The sequence below is a fragment of the Vitis vinifera genome, chromosome 7 (assembly GCF_030704535.1).
Source record: "Vitis vinifera cultivar Pinot Noir 40024 chromosome 7, ASM3070453v1".
Classification (NCBI taxonomy): Eukaryota; Viridiplantae; Streptophyta; class Magnoliopsida; order Vitales; family Vitaceae; genus Vitis; species Vitis vinifera.
Genome location: NC_081811.1, coordinates 21,843,717 through 21,857,131, shown reverse-complemented (window position 1 = coordinate 21,857,131; position 13,415 = coordinate 21,843,717). Strand labels below are relative to the sequence as shown.

General features: G+C 37.8%; 1 protein-coding gene across 7 annotated transcripts in view; it reads left to right on the top strand.

Moving 5' to 3' along the window:
• The window catches only part of LOC100247688 (beta-hexosaminidase 3), a 62,944-nt gene that overhangs the window by 17,966 nt on the left and 31,563 nt on the right, over positions 1 to 13,415 (top strand). For all 7 annotated transcript variants that reach the window (XM_059738389.1, XM_059738391.1, XM_059738390.1 and 4 more), the window contains 2 exons: positions 9,745 to 9,845; positions 10,004 to 10,063. In XM_059738389.1, the coding sequence (XP_059594372.1) occupies positions 9,745 to 9,845; positions 10,004 to 10,063 (161 nt within the window). The remainder of the gene's footprint in view (positions 1 to 9,744; positions 9,846 to 10,003; positions 10,064 to 13,415) is intronic.

Genomic DNA, 13,415 nt, shown 5'->3' with positions numbered 1-13,415 from the left:
CCTTTCTGGTCCGGTTCCCACTTTTAAGCCGATTATCAATTGGACCGGTGCTGAACCGGTTGGGCCAACGGTTCGAACCGCTTGGGTCGGGCAGTTTTGGAGAACCGAATGGTTCAACACCACAACCTTTATTTGACTAAGTGGGCCAATTTAGTCCACTCCCCTCATGGCCCAACATCGCTGGCCTACCCTTTTTTTTGGCAAAATGGACTAGATCCTCTCCCTGGCCCAACATTCACTGCCCACACCCATCTTGCATAATGGGCCCTTTATCAAGGGCTGAACCATAAGCCCAACAACCACTTTGGCTTGATTGCCCAACATGAGTTACATGGGAAGAGGTTTATAAAGCACTTTATTTTCCCTCTTACTTCCGATGTGGGATAAGGTAAAGGGATTTAAAAGCAAAAATCAATATTTTTCCTACAGGCTGCAGCAAGGGGTTTGAACCGCGGACCACAAGCTCATAATGAGCATTACTACTCCACTATGCTGCATCATTTTTTGTGTTAATTTTTAACAAAAAATAACTAAATAGCCTATTTCAAAAAATAATATATATATAAATCACATATGTTTTTTTTTTTTCATTTTCAATTTGTTTTCATATTTAAATACGATTTTTTATTTATTTACCATTTTGAATATATTTTCATATTTAAATATTGTATATATTTTGTTTAATAAATTTAAACCATTAATACATTTATATAAAAATGAATAAATAATATTATAAATATTATTTAATTTTTAATTATATATTTTAAATATTTTATAATTATTTTTAATTTTAATAAAATATATATTTATAACGTCACCGGTTCGACCATTGGTCCGACCAGTGAACCGTGAACCGGTAACTTTTTCGGTTCAATACTCGGTTCGGTTCTGAAAACATTGGTGGGAAGGACCTCAAAGAAGGATGGACCTTTAAGTGGAGCTTTGAAAGACGATGTGGGCTTGTGAAGGCTCAATTCTTCTGTTGAGAAGGTGTAGGAGGGGTGTGTTCTTCTCGTGCGAGAGAGTAGAGAAGGGAATAGTTTTGGTGGTTTAGTTGGGAGAAGAGGGTAGGGTACGACCTCAGCTGAGGAGCCCAAAATCGAGTCACTCATGGTCTTGATGTCCTCTTCTTGCATGAAGGGGGTAGCGAGCCTTTTCTTGTGGATTCATTATCTTCTTGAGTTGTGATTACTAACGAGGCACTTGTGGTGGAGGCCAATAGGCTTACGGGCTCTTCTCCCCTTTCCTTGGGTCTTCAAAGCCTTGGATGTCAGTTGCTAAAGATGGTGCTGCAAGATGGCAGCATGTTGGATCTCTTAAGGAAGGCTGTGAAGGAGCGCTCTGGTATGGAGATGGTTGCCAGGGCAGAGGAATTGGAACTTTCAAGGGATGTGGAATTCGATGCCTTGGAGAGGGAGAATATTAATAGTCTTCCTAGTGGTTTTGTTGAGTTAAGTAATTGATTGGGGATGCCAATAGCAAGCTTTGAGAAGAAAATTTGTGCTCTAATAAGAAAAATGGAGTTAAGAAAAGGTCGGGGGATGAGGATGTTAGGGGTAAGAAGGTCTTCTTCTCGTTTTGAGAGGGAAATCCGAAAGCTAGAGTGTTCCGTTAACTATAATAGCTCTCTGTTCATTGCTAGGGGAAAAAGGGAGTGGTGCTGGGGTTTGAGGGAATAGGGTGCTTCCGGTTGTAGGGTTTTTCTGTTGGTTAGGGCAGCTTGTTGTTAGGGTGGTGGGTATTTCTCTTCTTTTCCTTCTTTGGCTTGCTTTTGGGCCTAATTTGTATACTTTGTGTGTACTTTTTTTGCCATTTTTTCTCGTTTTTGCAAGCTCTTTAATTCATCTTTTCTTACCTATCAAAAAAAAAAAAAAAAAAAAGGTCATCTAGCTGGAGACAAAGAGCAATTCTTTCTCTATGAAGTTCTTTTACGCTTGCTTAGAGCTTAGGACTTCAGTCCCTTTCCCAAAAACTGTTGTCTAGAACTCTTGGGCTCCACCTAATGCGAGTTTCTTTACCTAGGAAGCTTCATGGGGTCAAGTTTATTTAGTTTACGCAAAAATATGTTCCTTTTACAGTTGAAAAACGTTGATGCTAACAATTTACATTGTGATATTTGTGAGTTACTAAACATCATTGTGTTTCCTTTCCTATGAGTGGTACAAGATCATCTTCTCCATTTTCTTTGATTCACTCTGATATTTGGGGACCATCTAAAATTCCTAATATTTTGGGTGCGAAGTGGTTTGTCGCATTTATTGATGATTGCATAAGGGTAACATGAGTTTTTCTCTTAAAATGAAAATCCAAAGTGAAGTTTTTCCAAATTTTTTCAAAATGATCAAAAACCAATTTGGGGTATGCATTAAGAGTTTAAGGAGTGATAATGCAGGGGACTATTTTAATCAAACCCTATCAACTTTTCTTCAAAAAGAAGGTATGGTTCATTATTCATCTTATGTAGATACTTCACAACAAAATGGAGTTGATGAACGGAAAAACAAACACTTACTCGAGGTTACACGAGCATTTTTGTTTGAAACACATGTTCCTAAATCTTATTAGGGAGAAGTCGTGTTGATGGCAGCATACTTGATAAACCGAATGCCCTCAAGGATTCTTGGGTTCAAGAGTCTTGTGAGTGTTTTTTCCAACCATTTTCCAGATTCTCACATCACTTGTAAGCTTACTCCTAAAGTTTTTGGGTGTGTTAACTTTGTGCATATTCATGCCCATAATCGAGGAAAGCTTGACCAACGTGCCTTGAAGTGCATCTTTGTAGGATATTGCGCCACAAAAAAGGGATATAAATGCTATCACCCATTTTCATGGAAATTCTTTATCTCTGATGTTACCTTTGTTGAAAGACAATTTTTTTTCTTCACTCCTTATCTTCAGGGGCAGATGACCACTATAAAAGATAAGGATAAGGATCGGTTTTTGCTTGATCTTTCCCTTCCATCAGGTTCATCAGGTTTTACTACACCCCAACAGCTACTATCCTCCTTTGTGTCACCTGAGTCATTTCCTGCAACTACAAGCAACAACTAGCCTAAGACAAAGCATGAAATAGATCCTGAAACAGAAATTCTAGCCTCGGTTCCTACTAATGCTCAACCACTCTAAGTGTACTCTATGCAAGTTCAAAAGTCCAATTCGCAACCAGGTATGGAAACACCCCCTACTATAAATGATTTAGATGTTCCCATAGCACTTAGAAAGGGAATTAGAAATTGCACTCAACATCCAATATCCCATTTTGTTTCTTTAGACAAATTATTTCTTCAATATAAGAGTTTTTCCACCCAAGTGAATTCTATTCAAATTCCTTAAACTCATCATAAGGCATTTAGGAATAAGAATTGGAAAAATGCCATGAATAAGGAAATGAAGGTGTTAAATAAAAATCAAACTTGGAAAATAGTGGACCTTTTAAAAGGAAAAAAGATTGTAGAGTGTAAATGGGTGTTTATCATAAAATATAAAACTAATGGATCTCTAGAAAGATATAAGACAAGATTAGTAGCTAAGGGTTACGCTCAAACTTATGGGGTTAATTATCAAGAAACTTTTGCACTTGTGGCAAAAATGAATACCTAACATGTGCTCTTATCTTTGGCAGCTAACTTTGATTGGTATTTACAACAAGTTGATGTGAAAAATGCATTTTTACATGGTGATGTGGAAGAAGGGTATATGAAGGCACCATCTTGTTTTGATCAAATTATTTGACATGAATAAAGTTTACAGGTTGAAAAAAAGCTTTGTATGGGTTGAAGTAGTCTCCAAGAGCGTGGTTCAAGAGATTTACTAAAGTAATGTTGAAGATGAAGTATAAACAAAGTCAAGTAGATCACTCATTGTTTATTAAACACTTGGTTTCAAGGGGAGTTACAACATTGATTGTGTATGTTAATGACATAACTGTGACAAGTAATGATCCAATGGAAATGCAATTACTTAAAGACCAGCTAGCTAAAGAATTTGAAATAAAAGAACCTGGAAAGCTCAAGTATCTCCTAGGAATTGAAGTAGCTTGATCAAAAGTAGGAATATTTGTGTCACAACAAAGGTACGTACTTGATTTCCTTAAGGAATCCATATTGGTTTTTTTTGTTTAGTCTCAAGGAATTTGGAATGTTAGGATGCAAGCCTATTGACACACCGATTGAACCAAATCATAAGCTAAGTAAGGCTAGTGATGATACATATAGAGTTCTCCAATATCTTGAGAGTACCCTAAGGAAAGGAATTTTGTTTAAAAAAGGTTCAAAGCTAAGCCTTGAAACATGCATAGATGTTGTTGACTAGGTTGGGTCGGTTGTGGATAAAAGGTCAACTTCAGGGTATTTCATGCTACTTAGAGGAAATTTAGTAACTTGGAGAAGTAAGCAGCAGCATGTGGTGACAAGGTCAAGTGCTGAGGCAAATTTTAGAGCCATGGCTCATGTTATTTGTGAACTTTTGTGGTTGAAAATCATTCTTGATGATCTTAAAATTAAGTGGCAGGGACCAATGAAGCTGTACTATGACAATAAGTTCATCATTATTGTTCATAATCCAGTTCAACATGATTGAACTAAAAATGTTGAAGTTGATAGATACTTCATCAAAGAGAAGCTTGAGAGTGGGTTGATATGTACACCATATGTCCCAACACATGGACAATTGGCAGATATTTTAACCAAGGGATTGACCAACTCTTCATTCCAAAAAGTTACAAGCAAGTTGGGAGTGGATAATATCTATTCACCAGCTTGAGGGGAAGTGTTGGAGAATCTATGTGATTCTTTGACTTGCAAAAATCAATGTACAACTGTAAATATTTTGGTAAAATAGAGTAGTTTCCTAATTGTAACGATTTCCTAATTTTCATGTAATTAGTAAATCTGTCCCTTGATTTTTGAGGATTAATAGGATTATGATAGGAGGTCAAACTCTCCTTAAATAGACTATAGGTAATCTGTATATATATTTTCCTTTGTAAAGGATTATTCAATATAGTAGAAAATAATGTTTTTCCTTAGCATCTTTGTTCTTCCTTGTATAACCTTGAAATAATCTAACTGGTCTTTCATCATTTCTTTCCTTAGATTCAAACTTAGCCACCATAGGGTTGGGAGTATCTAAAGACTCCCCCTTTCCCAAATCAGTTAAATCCTCCCCTTGACTTGAAATCCATAACCCCTTTCTTCTAATCATAACCTTTCTTCTTCCTTACTACTAATTTCCCCTTGAAGAGGAACTAGAGACACATTTCTAGAAAAATAAGACCCCCTTTTGTAGAATTGAACATCCATGGAGACATAGTATCTGCCTATAGGAGGATGAAAGCATTTATAGTCTTTTTAGGAATTCGAGTAACTAAGAAAGACACATTTAAGAGCATGAGGATCGAACTTACCCCTTTGATGAGAGTGTATATGAGCCTAACATATACAACCAAAAACTTTAGAACAAAGATTCATAGCAGAAGGAGTATAGTGAAATTGTGATAATATTCGTAAAGGAGTTTGGTAATCAATGGCACGAGCAAACATTCGGTTAATGAGAAAGACAACAGTCATGACAATCTCAGCTTAGAAACGTTTTGAAACATGTATAATAAAGCAGAAAGCCTGGGCTACCTCTAGAATGTGGCGGTTTTTACGCTCTGCTATGTCGTTCTATTGTGGCTTGTATGTACACGTTGTTTGGTGGGGGATTCCATTTTCTTTGAATAAATTAGCAAAGGACTGATTTACAAACTCATGACCATTGTCAAAGTGAAAAACCTTAACTTGAGTATTAAATTGTGTGGCAATCATTTTGGAAAATTGAGGAATAACATGTAAAACATCATTCTTAGACATAATCAAATATACCTAGCTCACCTTAGTATAGTCATCAATAAAAGACACAAATTATTTATAACCCGAAGCAGAAGGAGTAGAAAAAGGACTCCAAACTTCTATAAAAACTCGGGTAAAAGGAATTGAACTTTTATTGAGATTTATTTTGAAAGGTACACAATGATTTTTAGCATAAATGCATAGTTTACACCTTAAACTAGAAACTAAAATATTTCGAAACAATCGAGGAAATAAATGTTCCAAATAAGTGAAAGATGGGTGATCTAATTGGCAATGCCATAAAAGAATCTTTTCTCTATCATACATTTCTCTTGCTACTTGAAAAACACGGTCAGATTCAAATTGTAACTCCCTTACCCCCTCTAAGTAGTAAAGACCTCCCCTCTCCTTACCAATGCCAACCGTCATCTTTGTAAGATTGTCCTGAAATACATAGTGAGTAGAATTGAAGGTTACAAAACAATTAAGATGTTTGGTAATCTTGCTAATAAAAAGAGGACTATTAGAGAGACTAGGCGCAAGTATGATAGAGGACATGGAGAGTGTGGGGGAAAGTGAGACATTCTCGACTCCTGAAATAAGTATCAGAGTCCCATTAGCAACCTGAACAGACTTAACAGATGAGGGTATTATGAAGTCAAGTAAGGAAGAATGACTAGTCATATAATTAGTGACCCTTAAATCAACAACCCAAGTGTTAGAATCAGAGACATCAAGATAACTCTTGATTGCATCCCATACCTCCTTAGCCTTTCCACATTGCACAAAGTGTGACATCAGCCGGTTAGTCATGGAATTGATGAGCTAAGACTTGACTAGAATGTCTTCGGCCTCCCATTCATCATAGTTTGGGTTATCCTTTGTAGGTCCAACCTTTCTTCCTTTGATATATCCCTTCTTTTTTTTGCCAACAATATGCATCTCCAAAATTTGAGACTAAACACGATAATTAGTACTGTCCAACTTAATAAAAATTGTTAGAGAGAAAGTCCCATGAATAGTCACGATGAATGTGTTTTTGCAGACATGATATGGAAACGAAGAGGGTGAAAAAAGGAATGTAAAAAGTGTTGGCTAGGCAACAACAAATTCTCTGCTATCGCTCCAATACCAACTTGATAAATTGCTAAATAAATATTTTCATATATCTCAAGAGTATTTATACAAGGTATATAAGGCTATTTTTGGATAGCCAATTATACAAAATAATAGACAACTATACAAAATAATATATAATTGTATGAATCACAACTGTACAATCAATTATGACTGTATACACAGCTTTAAATCACAACTAATAACAGCTGTAAATCACAGCTACATAGCTAATCAGAGCTGTATATGCCGACTCACATTTTAGCCTTTTCCTTTTGTATCACTTTCTTTTCCCTATTTATAATATTTTCTGTGTGCTTATCAAAAAAGGTTAGCAGCTAAAGATAAAAAAGGTTAAAAAAATATCCATTTTGGTTGTGGGAGCAAAAGTATGCTGCTAGTCAATATTGTAGTCTGTGTAAAGACTTTACCTGCTAATCTGGATTTATATCATAATTCTGTCATCCAACCTATGTTTCATTAGGTCTCACTTATATTCAATGGTTATTTTATTTTTTCCCCAGCACACAGGTCTTGTTGTTTCCCATTAATTTCATCTTTGCTCATTACTGTTTTATAGTAAAGGTGTTTGGCATGCCTTTGAGACCTTTTTGGGAGTAAAAGTTGAAGAGGTTGGGGCAACAAAGAATGCTATCCTGAAATAATGACTAATGAGATACATGTTTGAGATAAGGGTTTTAGTACAAGAACTGATTGGCTGTCAAATTAGTTAATATAACTAGAAAATGTATTTGTTTTTCTCTTCTTTATTCTTCATACACACAAATACTCGTATAAAAATAAATACAAGCTCTAGGTTGTGGGTTGATTAACAAGACATCCATCCCTTTGCTAGTTTCTCTTTTCTTCTCTTTTCCTTTCAATCGAATAAACCAATATTTATCAGCATCATGAACCAAGATTGTGAATTGATGATACAATACTCATACATGCTAATGTAATTCCTATCACATAACCTTGTGTCTCTTAGCTATGTTGCACAAGTTTAAGTATGAGTGTTGAGTGTGGGCATGTGTCTAGGTGTCTATCCTTTATACACCAAATTTTAGGATGTGGGGACTCAGTTAGAATGAATTACACCAGGACATGGCATAATAATAGCAGTTTAAAAAAATCAATTAGAATTTAATCAAATGCAAGGGTATCCTCAAAAAATCTTCTCCCTGTTCTCTTTTATTCTCATTTTTTCTTTCTTATCACCAAATATTTTAATAGAAGTTATCAAACTCTCTTTCTTCTATGTAATTACAAGCTAAGGAAGTTGAAGGTAAAAAAAAGAAAACAATTGAAATTAAAAAATCATGTTTGAGGTAAGCTCGGAGTACCATTAAGGATCATACACCCATACTCATGTTGTATTGTTTTGACCCTAATACATTTTAAGTTGGAGAGTTGGGTATCATAGCTCTTACTCTTAGGTAGGCTTGATCTTTGGAGTATTTGGGTAAAAGCATTGGCTTCCAACACTTTAGTTAGGAGTTATAGCAAGTCTATATTTGGGGGGAATGAGCTAACATTCAACTTTCCATGTCAAACTAATTAATGATTTTGTTTTGTAAAGTATTCTTATTGATTGAAGAAGTTATGTTGATGGCATAGTAAACATATGGCCTTATAACACCTTTGTATATAGCATGGATGCCTGGCCTTTTTAGGTGCTTTCAATATATTTGATCTTTGCCTATAAAAATGGGGCACTGTTCAAGTCAATGTATGAAAATGGGAGGTTGAGAATTCTCAACTGATGTCGTGGTTACTCTTTTCTGTGCAAATGGAAATTAGTTGTACCATTATGCTCCTGTGAATTGCTAAGAGGTTTGGATTGCAGTGGCTCAAACTTATTCCTGGTGGGCAATGCATTGTGTTTGTACGAGTTATGCCCAGATATTAGCAAGTGTATATGGTGTAATAAGTTCTTGTGTACTTATTTTGCTTAAGTTATTGTAGGAAGACAAATCATTAAATGTCTTGGTATTCTCTTCTCTGTCCTATTTGCTGCCATCAACTGCAAAAAAAAAAAAAAAAAAGAAAAAAAAAAGAAAAAAAAAAAGAGAGAGAAAAAAAAAAGAGCTATACCCTGTTTTTGAGTTTCTGCATGGTTATTGAGTATGAGCAGGCCAGGATCAAATACTAGAGAAGGAACTGCCTTTAAGGCTTTAGTAGGTTTGTCCCTCTCTCCAAGGGAAGGAAAGCCAAAGACAAGATTATGGTGTCATCTCATTCTAGATATTCTCTTGATTGATCAGCTTTGATGCGTGTTTAATTAAAGGCATGGAGATGCTGGAAGTTGTAACTAAAATGATGAAGAGTATGTGGCTTCTAATAACGATTGAAATAAATCTATGTGGTTTCACCAGTGTGAATGTTATGTCAACCCAACCATATTAAGGTAAAATGTGGGACTTGCATCTAAAGCTTCAACTTCCATGTGTGCATCCACCTACCTGGGGTATTAATCCTTAGGTGCCTGTCACTCAAAATGCTTCTTCTCAGCCACTTGCTGTGGACTTGTAGATTGATCAGTCTACTCTATGGTTACTCTCTAAGAAATAATATTGGCAGCCTAGACAGAATCTTGCTCAGCTAGAGATGTCAAGGATTGGTTTTGGAACAAGCTCTAGTCTTAGTATATTTGTGCATGCTTATACCATATGGAATGCATCATTTTTGTTTTTTTATTTGCTATATGGGTCTTTCACATCTAGAGAAAGAATGTTTTCTTAATGGTTTTTCCATGAAGCTGTCTGAGTAGCTAACGATTCTTATATTATTTAAGGGGGACTGGCTACCCTTCTCTATGGCCATCTAAGGATTGTCAGCAGCCACTTGATGTCAGCAAAGAATTCACCTTTAAAGTAATAGATGGGATTCTTTCAGGTAATTTTACTATTTCTTTTTGGAGTTATGTTACTTTCTATGTCTGAAAGAATGAAAAAATCTAACTTGCTGCTGTATGTTTTCCTCTATCAATAAATTCTCTAATTATAGATATAAAAGGGAAACTGCTAATATCCTTTGAAATTTTCATGTTTCAGATTTCAGTAAGACCTTCAAATATAGATTTGTTCATTTGGGAGGTGATGAAGTTAATACAAGTAAGTGTAATAATTTTAACAATATTTATGTTGTACTGCACTTACAATTATCATCATCATCATCAACAACATCAATTATCTATGAATATATTCTAGTATTCTACTGATCGGATGAGATAGCAGAATACTTTTTCAAGTACATAGAGGAGGGATCCTGTTCTCTTCTTTCTGAAATCAAAATGATCCTAAGTCAATGTTTTAGTTGATGATGATCCTTGTGTTTGCAACTTAGATTCTTCTTATGAGGATGAATCTCTAAGATATACATCAAGAAAGGGAATTTGTATTAGTTACAATTAGAGTTGAATTAGTATTACTTGGAATTAAATCAGGATTAGTATTAGCTGGAATTAAATTAGTATTAGTATTAGTATTTGTTGGATTCAAATTAGGATTAACTAATTAGGTTATATTAGACAATTAGAATTAGAGTCATAATGAGTTATTATAATCCTAGTAAACTTCGGATTTCTTAGAGAAACCTATAAATAAGGCTAATCGATGTAAATCATGGTGGGAACTTTGCTTTGGAGAGAACGTTTGCGGAAGTGGTGAAGAGGCCGATATGTAGAGATAAAAACTTAGTCAAAGTGGAGGTACGACGGGAGGAAATCCATAGAAATTTGAGAAAATTGGAACATTGCACCGTTGGGAGCTGGAACCCTAGGTCAGGTGGAGGAGAGGATTTGGAGAAATTGGGGAGATTATTGGCGAATTCTTGGGAGTTGAAAGGTAAATTAAGGCTGGCAAGATTGGAGAGAAATAGGGTTTTGCTGGAATTTGAAATATTGGATGAAGCCCAATGCGCTCTTTTCTCAGAGGAGCGAACGATGGGAGGGCTTCTTTTGAGATTTGAGCAATGGAGCCTGAGGACTGGCTGCCGGGAGGAGGAGGAACAAAGTAACGAAGTCTGGGTTAGAATTGTTGGGCTACCAGTCTCGTTGTGGGACCCGACCGTTTTGAGTAGGGTGGGGGATGAGTGTGGTGGCTTCATTGCCATCGACCCTCAGACGGCGAAGCTGGAAGAGCTCCAATGGGCTCGAATCTTGGTAAAGACGGACGGAGAATTTAGGCCGAGCATGCTGGAGATCGGGCTTGAGGAGGAAGTTTACTCCCTTGTCCTCTGGTGGGAGCTTAGACCGTTCGTGAAGAAGGCCAGGGTTGACAGTCGAAAAAGTGGGGAGGTCAGGGGTGACGACTACTCACGCGCCGGCTCGCGTGTGGAGGAAGAATCAGTTTTCGAACGGCCTGAGGCGCTACTTTTGTCAGATGAGGGGATGGGTGTGCAGGAGAGAGGCTTGGGCCGGGAGATGATAGTAGACCGGGCCTAAGGATCAGTGACCATGGGTCATTGAAGAGGGCTTGTGGGCCGCGTTTACAAAGTCAATCGATGGGCCTAAAGCTAAAGGGAGTGGTGGCTGAATTTGCTGGGTCAGAGGCTGGACCGTCCAAGAGATGGGCTTTGGATGGGGCTGGCCCAACGCCTGATCTGGATGGGACCAGACCAGTCAAGCCAATGGCCCAAGCCAAAGTCAGAAGCCCCCAGGAGAAGGACTGTCTCCTGGATTGCAGAATAGCTAGCAACGGGAGCCTCTCAGAGGGAGAGCACTTAGTTTACTGGGAGACAGAGGAACTAAGGAAGCAACAAGAGAAAGCTATTCTCTTAGCAACAGACAAGGCTCTGGTAGAGGAAGCCATGAGGTATGCTTCTGGTCTAAAACTAAAGGGGAAAAGGGTCTATGGGTCTTCTCATCTTATCCCTTATTCTTTTGATCGGGCTCCGAAGAGGGAGTCTTACGATCGCTCTGGGGTGCTAGGGGAGATAACTGAAGTTGGGCCCGGAGAGGATGGCAATGGATGCTGGGACTTGGTAGAATTCACTAACGCCAGTAACATGGTTAGGGGGGTGGAGTGGGATTCAGATATGTCAGAGTCTCAAGATATCAGGAGTGAGAAAGAGGATAGATGAGAGGAAAGTAGCTTGGCAAAGTTTAGTCACTTCTTGGGTTTTTCAACAGAGGGTCTGGAAAAGGAAATCCTGAGCTTTCTGATCAAAATAAGAAAGAGACGGGAGAGAATTCATAGCAAAGAGTTGTTGGAGAAGTCAAAATTCGAAAGGGAATTAAAGAGGCTGGAGTGCTCAATTAATTATGAGAAGGGGAATAAGCAAAAAGGCCCTTCACAAGGCAAAGGGGATTAGATTGCAGTAGATTAATGAAGTTAAAGTTGTTAAGCTGGAATGGGAGGGGGGCAAATGACAGGTCCAAAAGGAAAATTATCAAGACATTCATAAGGAATCAAAAGGTTGACTTACTATGCATTCAGGAGACAAAAATCCAACCAATGTCGGAGGGTGTGGTGAGAAGTTTAGGTTCGGGGAGATTCTTAGATTGGAGGGCTTTGGATGCGGATGGGGCAGTGGGAGGCCTTTTGATTTGTTGGGATAAAAGGTCGTTGGAAATATTGGATTGGGAGGAGGGTCAATTCTTTCTATCATGCAGATTCAGGAATGTGGAAGATGGGGTTGTCTGGGTGTTCACGGGAGTCTATGGTCCTTTCACCAAAGAGGAAAGGGAATGCTTGTGGGAAGAAATTGGGGCTATTAGAGGAATTTGGGAAGATCCTTGGTGCTTAGGGGGTGATTTTAATGTTACCCTCTTTCAAAGAGAAAGAAGCAGACAAGGGAGAATAACCCCGACCATGAGGAGGTTTGCTTATATTATTGATGATTTAGGATTGGTGGATCTTCCACTGCAAGGGGGAGTGTTTACTTGGAGCAGAGGCCTTAACAACCAGTCCTGGGCTAGATTGGACAAGTTTCTTGTGTCTCCTAGTTGGTTAGATCAGTTCAGTGTTGTGCTCCAAAGAAGACTGCCTCGTCCTATTTCTAATCACTTCCCTCTTCTCCTAGAGGGTGGCGGGCTAAGAAGAGATCATTCTCCTTTCAGGTTCGAAAACATGTGGCTAAAGGTCGAGGGCTTTTTAGATCTTATTCGAAATTGGTGGAGGGGGATTGAGTTCAGAGGCACTGCTAGCTATAGACTGGCAGCAAAGATGAAGGGAATCAAACAGAAACTAAAAGTTTGGAATAGAGAGGTTTTTGGGAGTCTGGAATGCAATAAAATTTCAGCTTTGCAGCAGGTGGAATTTTGGGACCGGATGGAAAGTGAGAGAAGTTTGTCTTTGGAGGAAACAAAATTAAAAAAGGAAGCAAAGGAAAGCTATAAAAAATGGGTCCTCATGGAAGAAACCCATTGGAGACAACTCTCAAGAGAGATATGGCTTAAGGAAGGGAATAAAAATACGGGCTTTTTCCATCATATGACAAACGTCCATTGCAGCAATAACTCCC